The following is a 7,812-nucleotide window of genomic DNA, read 5'->3' on the forward strand; positions in this document are numbered from 1 at the left end:
TTGCTTTGATTTATTGATCCAACAATATAAAAGAATGTCCAATAATAAAAAATAATAATTTTTAAAAAGCAGCCTGAGATAGCCTTATGAGTGTGGCCACAATCCTCAGTGGTGCTGAAGTGGAACAATGATCCACTGTGTCCAGAGAGGAGCTCCTGAGTACTCGTTAGAGCTGGATCCTCTTGGGCTGCCGTGGGAGACAATTATTCAGAAAATTATGAATGTCAATCTACAGACAGACTGATGGATGCCTGGATGGAAGCCAGTGTGTACAGATGACCATGGTTGACTCACGTTCACCAAAACCTTGGACTTAACCCATCCTTAGACCCCAGATGCTGCTGACTTAATTTTTCCCCCCAATCTGGCAGAATAGGGGATTGGTGGGGAAAAACTGAGTTGCAGAAAAATAATGACTTTCTTATGCGTCTAAAACTATGGATTAGGACTTAAATCAATAAAAAGTATAGATCTTTCCTGTGGTGACTATTGAAAGGAGGGAGCTGAGAGAAAGAAAAGGGATAGGAGCAAGTTTGTTCTTCTCGAGAGCTTAGGACATGTTTAAATGTTCATAAAAGGGATTTGGTTTAGCAGGAAGGTTAAGGATACCAGGGAAAGGTTAGTTTGTTAGGTTTAGTGACTAAAATATGAAGCTACAGACATATCTGATGGCTTCTATTTTCTTGGCAAAGTAGGAGCAAAGATCATCTCCCAAGAGGATAGAGTCAGTTAAATGATTGAGTGTCGAATGTCTGAAGGTCAAGAACATGTGCAAAAAAAGTGAGCTGACAAATGAAAAGATTCAGATTGTTGGGCGGTGGGGGGCAGGGTCTGGCAAAGCTATGGATTTTAGCTGCAGACGGTACTAATTGATTGATACGACTTTATAGTTTTTCTCCAACTGTGCTTAGCTGCTCTGAGCAGGAATAGAGAAGATGGAATATTGGGATCATCATCCAAAGGGTTGAGAATATTCCAGAAAACAACTGCTCAGAAACTTTTCATATATTTAAAAGCATATATCTTGAGCCAGGCATAGTGGTGTACACCTATAATCCCAGTGACTCAGGAGGCTGAGGCAGGAGGATTGCAAGTTTGGGGCCAGCCTCAGCAATTTAGTGAGACCCTAAGCAACTTAGTGAGGCCTTGTGTCAAAATAAAAACTAAAAGGGCTGGGGATGTAGCTCAGTGGTTAAGCATCCCTGGGTTCAATCCCTGGTTCAATAAAATAAAATAAAATGGCACACATCTTTTATAGCTATAGCTATTCTCCAAACTAAGCAAATCCTTTCTTTTAAATTTTATGATATCTATTTTTCCATCCTTTTGATAGTTGTCTTTGTATTCCCTGTCTCTTTTCCAGATTTCCTATTAACTTTTACAAACAAGAGAGGCTCTAAGTGGTTAAGAGACCACTTCTTGCAACTATCTGCCAGGTACAAATATTACTTTTAGCACTTACTAGCTGTGTATTCTTAGGCAAATCACCTAACACCTCTGTGCCTCAACTTTCTCATCTGTAAAATGGGAGAAAGAATACTAACAATATCCTCTTCATAAATTTGCTCTAAATATTAAATTAACTAATGAACTATATAGAGTACTACTTGTGTCTATTATTATTGCAACCCAAATGAAATACTCAAACCAGAACAGATTACATTCTGGAATATGCATCCCAATATTCTCTTTCCCTTTCTCCCACTAAATTGTATAGTAATTGCACACTCACGGTAAACATGAGGAAAGAACTAAGACACATTTATTTGAGAATCATTCTCTTTCTTTTATTCAAGATATGAAACCATATTGGTTCCATGGGACTAGATTTATTGCTGACCTTTATCTGAATATCTTGTGCTTACAAATTCATCTCCTTTCTTTGATAACCTATTCTGAAAATGCTCTACCTCTTCTTTCCCACAAGTAAATTAAGAATCCTGATTAGGGATGATTCTCATAAAGCACTAAGCCCTCAGTTGGGCAGTAAGCAGTCCCCATGCTGGTACTGTGATTTCTGTCCCTTAGTAGCCTTGGCACCAAGGAAACTGACTTACATAGAGTAGCAAAAGAAACGGTAACTGATGATGATGATGGTAACATAAGTTCTCATCCTTGCTTTCCCCGAATGTAGCCTTTCAAGGAGGACCAGAAGTAGACAAGGGAACACGGTACTTTAAGGCCCAACCAGGACCGTAGTGAAATTCTAGTTCTGCCAATCTATAGTTGTATATCTTCAAATGAAAAAATAAACACAACATTGTAAATAGTTCAGTAACTGACTAGCAACATTCTCCCTATTGCCAACCAAGATTCTTGGAGCCACTAACAGAGTGGTCTCACTCACAAGCCACTCCTTCCTTAAAACTCCCTTCTACTGAAAAAGGAGGGGGAATTAAGTTTCTTCCTTGAAGTCCTTCATGCTAACCTTGGAATGTCCAATCTTAGATTTTCTCTTTACTAACCAGGAAGGTTTATTTCATATCACATTTGAGTTTGCTTGTTTTTTTTTCCTTTCTTCTCAGGCAAAACCCTACTTTACACCATGCCACCTCCTAAGGTCTCTCACTTTCTTTCTGGTCTTTGTTCATAATGGCTGAGTCCTCTTCTATAGTATGTTTTAAAATTGGAAGACTTTATCATCTCTCCCTAAATCCCAGAAAATACTTCCATTTTCACACAATGCCCAAAATACCCCCTCCCCTGCCTTTAACAGGCAATGCATGTTATATGTTAGCCCTGTACTATAAACGCTGTATTTTTTATGATAATAAGTAATAGAGAGATTATCTCATCTACTTTGTACTACATTGAGTGTAGCAAAATGTACACAGATAATTTATATACTTTGGATTGTGATGATACCCAGAGAAGCAGGAAAAAAAATTAAAACATGTTTTGCTCTGACAGGAATCATGTATTTCCATCTTTGATTACAAAAGTCACACAAAGACTTAAATTCTAATAAACAACTTTAAATACAAGAAAAAATGCTGGCTATTTCATATTGAAATCTTCATAGAGAGCTGAAGACTTTTCATACCAGGTTCTTATTCAGTTAAGGCTGTGAAATATTGAAGAAAAGAGGAACAGGGTGGCGAGAAGGAAAGAGGGAAAAAACCAGAAAAACATCTTTTAAAATTCTGAGCAAATGATTCTGTGTACAGTGACATTCAATATAAGAAATTTCACATAGACAAATCCTAAATTGTGCTTTTGAATTATTGTAAAAAGCATCTCAATTCTCACATTTCTGAAGACATCTGCAATTTGCTTGAGGTACCTCTCCAACTTTACACCTTTTTTTTAATGCCCTCTTTCATATAATAGTCTCACACCTATTCTTCCTTTTGGTAAAGATAACAATATTTTAAACAGGTCATGTCTATAAAGAAGGAATCAGCTACTTGAAAAAAAAAGATATGCTCAACTTCCAAAATGTAGGAGAGCATGAACTTCTTGAAAGCTCTGTTGACTATTCCAACAATGTGGCCACTTCTCAAACTATTTTTAGAATTTCTCTTTGGAATTATCTTCAATTAGTTAAATGCCATATAGGAAAGCCAGTCTTGGTACTTAATAGCATCACTTACCCTGTTCAATCAATTTGACTTCAAATTACAGTTTGGGCGGGATCTAAAAAATCAAATGTAATGTCAAAAGACAAAAGGTTTTTCTTCTATGAAAAGTTATTATCTTTTTAAAATGTGAAAGCCTTCTGAAAATGGCATCCTAAAAGTTATCATCAAGGAGAGTAGCAGGTTAGAGTAAGGGTAAGCTTCCAAATTTCCCAAGACAGGTAATTGGGATGGGGGGTGGTGGTGGCAAGAAGAAGGGTGGGGTGGGGTGGGGATGTGGCTCAAGCGGTAGCGCGCTCGCCTGGCATGCGTGCGGCCTGGGTTCGATCCTCAGCACCACATACCAACAAAGATGTTGTGTCCGCCGAGAACTAAAAAATAAATATTAAAAAATTCTCTCTCTCTCCTCTCTCACTCTCTCTTTAAAAAAAAAAAAGAAGAAGGGTGGAAGGGAGAGTCATTTTTATGAATAATCTTGGAATTCTTTTTGAACAGTCATATTTCTTTATGCTATTTGCCCTTCAGATGGTTAAGTTTTATGTAGTAATTAACCAACTTTCAAAATCCAACTTTTCAGAATCCCCAAATGGTTTCAAAATAAGATCTGAATTTAAAATTTCCCACAAAGATTACAAGGATGGAAAGAAGTGCACCAATTTATGTAAGGATAAGAATTTTCTGCTAGCAAACCTAAGCACCCCTAAGCACCTAAGCATGGTCAGAGGTGCAAGTTCTAGAATCTAAAGATTTTCGTTCAATGCTGGTGATTTAGAGGGGCCTTCAAGCAGCTCTGAGGGTCTCCATTCAATCCTGAAACTATGTATTTAAACACATACTGGTTGCATTCAGTGATTTTTGCTTTGTTTCACAGTGTGATTCCTGTAATATGAGCTTTTCAGTAATTGTGAATTTTATTTGGGTCATTTTTTTTTTTTTTTGGCACTTAAGTTCACAATGCTTGGTTGTGTGGCTTAAGATTGTTTTAATTTTTGCATTTTACATTCCTTTTGGCACTTTCTGAAGAAAGGGACATTGTTTTTATGTTGTTTGGGGGAAAGTGGCAACCCGCCCCCTCTCTTTAGTTTTAAATGTTTGGCTTTATGAAATCCATGATTCTCCCTGGAATCTTGTATCATTAAATGAAGGGGTGGAAGTTCGCCTTCAAAAGCTGTCCATCCCAGCCCTTTTTAGAGGCTAGTATCTCCGGCTTCAGTTTTAGGCTGTTTGGCTATTGCTGTCACAGGTTCTGGTGGTCCCTCCCTGCAGAAAAGCACAACTGGGTTTTTGCGGGCCCACATGGCCACGTCACCTCCGGCCCCACTGGCGGTGATGGAGGAGGACATCCTGCTGCAAGCCCCTAGGCGGTTTCGAAGGCGATTACGGCTTCTGGCCTGCAGACCCTGGCCCTGGCTAGGTAGGAAAGCGTCCACATTTCTAGTCCGGTATCCCTCCTCGCGGTTGCGCCCTAGGAGCATGGAAATGTTGGGGTTGCGAATGGCATAGATGACAGGGTTGATAGCCCCATTGGCCCAGGTTAACCAGACAGCCACCACGTTGAGGAGAGAAGGGGCCTGCGTGGCCTGGGCCTGCCGGGTCGCAGCCAGCAGCACCAGGAAGCAGTAGGGGCCCCAGCAGCAGATGACGAAAACAATCATGATGAGCACGGTGGTGGCAGTGCGCACCTCGCTGAAGAAACGCAGCACACGCGCGTAGGTGGTCATTGGCCGCACGCGCACATCCGACAGGCGAACGGCCTTGCAGATGTGATAGTGGCAGAAGCACATGAGCAGGAAGGGCAGCAAGTAGCAGGCCACCACCAGCCCCACGCTGTAGGCCGCGCCCAGCTGCGCGGGGTCTGGAGAGGTCCGGTAAAGGCAGCCGTGGAAGCTCTGCACTGAGGAGGGCTCCCGGGATCCCCCAAACAGTTCCCAGGGCAAGGAAAAGCCTAGAGCCGCCAGCCAAGCGCCCGCCAGGAGCTGCAGGGCGCGGCGCCGGCCGATCTTCTCCCGGGGCGGCCGCACGATGGCGCAGTAGCGGTCCAGCGAAATGAGGGCCACGCTGAAAGTGGACACGATGCCGAAACACGAGCTGAAGAAGCGACTCGCTGCGCAGAAGCCGCGCCAAGGCCCCGCGGCGACTTCGGGCGCAGAACCTCCGTGGGGAATGAAGAGGTCCAGGAAGGCAGCGGGCAGGCAGAGGAGCGCCGTGAGCAGATCCGACAGGGACAGCGACAAAATGAAGGCATTGGTGACGGTGCGAAGCTGCCGGTGCTTCACGATCACCCCCATCACCGCGCAGTTGCCCAGGCTAGATAGCAGGAAGATGAGCAGCAGGACGAGCGCCTGAGCTGCCACCGCTGCCCCGTGCGATAGCACCGGCGCCGCCTCCGGGCCCAGCGCCGGCCTCGCCGCCGCCACCCGCACCGCCCCCGCCGCCCCGGGCCTGCCTCCGCCGCCGCCGCCACCTGGAGCGGCAACGCTGCCTCCCCCGCTGGCGTCGCTCTGGTTCCCCAGCGCCGCGGCCGCTGCGGTCGCCACGGTGCTGAAGGAGAGCACGGCCAATGTCGCCGCGGAGGAAGTCCCGCCAGGCGAGCCGGCCGCGGAGGGGGCGCCGGGATGTGGGACGCCCGGCAAGGCCATGCTCACTGGTGGGCGGGCCGGCGGCCGCCGCGGATGCTCCTCCATGGGGCCCCGCGGAGGCCGCGGATCTGTTCATCCCGCACCGGGGAGGCGGCCGCTGGGCCGGAGAGGTAGCTTGGGCCGGGGAAGCGGCCGCTGCGGGGAGTCAGGCTGGGCGGGAGGGGTGACGGTCGCCGCGGACCCGGCGGAGCCTTTGACGTGGGCTCCAGGCGTTGCCGTGGGAACCGCGTGTTTACGCAGGAGCGCGGGGCGGGACGCCAGCCCAGTACCCCAGAAAAGCCAGCCCCTGACACCCCGCCTTTCCCCGAGGTTACCTAGCCATTGGTTTGAGCTTCAGAGTGCCAGCCAGGTCGGCCTCCTAGGGAAGGAGACCGGCCCGCATTCGGTGGAACAGATTTATTCAAGGTTCAGTGTCATACCGCGGGTATGACTGCTTAGGGACAGAATATCAAATGAAGGAACCATAGGTGGAATGCTAGGGAGTAGTAAAAAACTAAGAAGCAGTTAAAGAGCACAAAGCCAGGCTGTGAGAGAGTTAATGAGGCTTATGTTTTTGTCTTCAGTAAAGAAGGGAAGGTAATGTCCCCAGGCTGTCCTCAGGAAAGTCATTTGTGCTCTTGAGGTCAGCCCTGTCCTTTATCTGAAAATAGGATTTTCATGTATTTCAGAGTTCAAATGGCTTACCAGATCAGGGGAACTCACCTGTAAAACCTGGGCCCAAACAAGTAATTAAAATAGATTTGCCAATGAATTTTACTGTTCACAGTGTAGCCCTCCTACTAAGCAGCATTAATATCACCTGAGGATTTGGTAGAACTGCTCCCCCCAGGCCTACTGGATGAGAATCTGCATTTTAAGATTCACAGGTGATTTATACACTTGCCAAAGTATGAGCAATGTTGTCTTAAGGATATTATGCAATTTGTAGCTTTTGAGAGTTTTGAGAAGGATGACCCAACTGGGGGACTTGAAGCAATGAGCAATGCAAGTTCATAGTGAAGGAGAGAGATGGACCTGGACTCATACAATGGCAGTGCTAGGTGGGTTTAATGGGGACTGGGTCTCAACCTAAAGGCCTTGGGAATCTCACTGAGTGGCTCTGTGGGTGAGCTCAGCACCAAGTGGGTGAGAGGTTCCTAGTGTAATAAATATACTTGCCTGCAAGTAGCAAGCAGAAGCAGCCACCATGGATTACATAAACCATGTGGAGCCTGTTAAGTGTGACAATTAGGTCAAGTATAGCTTCCAAGTAGTAATGAAGCAGAAATCAGACTTAGAGTTGACTAGCAAATGGAAGGTGAGAAAAATGTACCCAGTGAGTGGAGAGTAAGAAATCTAAAGACTAGAATGCCAAGGCAAGGAGTGACAGCAAGCTAGAGGATGAGGAACATCAAGCTAAAGGATGAGGTTCATTCTACCTGTGATAAGCACATTTAAGTACTTAAGGGAAGAAACCAGTGAGGGGAAGATCAGATATACTTTAGTTGGTGAGGTTAGACCCTTAGTGAGATATGATAGAGTAGTAGTGACCAATATTTAGAAGGTAGAATCAATAGGGCTTGGTGACTGGCCAGACAGGCAGAGGTGGGAGATGA

General features: G+C 45.3%; 1 protein-coding gene across 1 annotated transcript; it reads right to left on the reverse strand.

Annotated features, from left to right (window-relative positions):
* Positions 1 to 4,489: 4,489 nt before the first annotated feature.
* On the reverse strand, positions 4,490 to 6,640 carry GPR135 (G protein-coupled receptor 135). The gene has a single exon (XM_081292356.1). The coding sequence runs from the start codon at positions 6,260 to 6,262 to the stop codon at positions 4,766 to 4,768; it is 1,497 nt and encodes a 498-aa protein (XP_081148482.1). The 5' UTR covers positions 6,263 to 6,640; the 3' UTR covers positions 4,490 to 4,765.
* Positions 6,641 to 7,812: the final 1,172 nt, after the last annotated feature.

Source organism: Spermophilus citellus, assembly GCF_964194105.1.
Source record: "Spermophilus citellus genome assembly, chromosome: 4".
Taxonomy (NCBI): domain Eukaryota; kingdom Metazoa; phylum Chordata; class Mammalia; order Rodentia; family Sciuridae; genus Spermophilus; species Spermophilus citellus.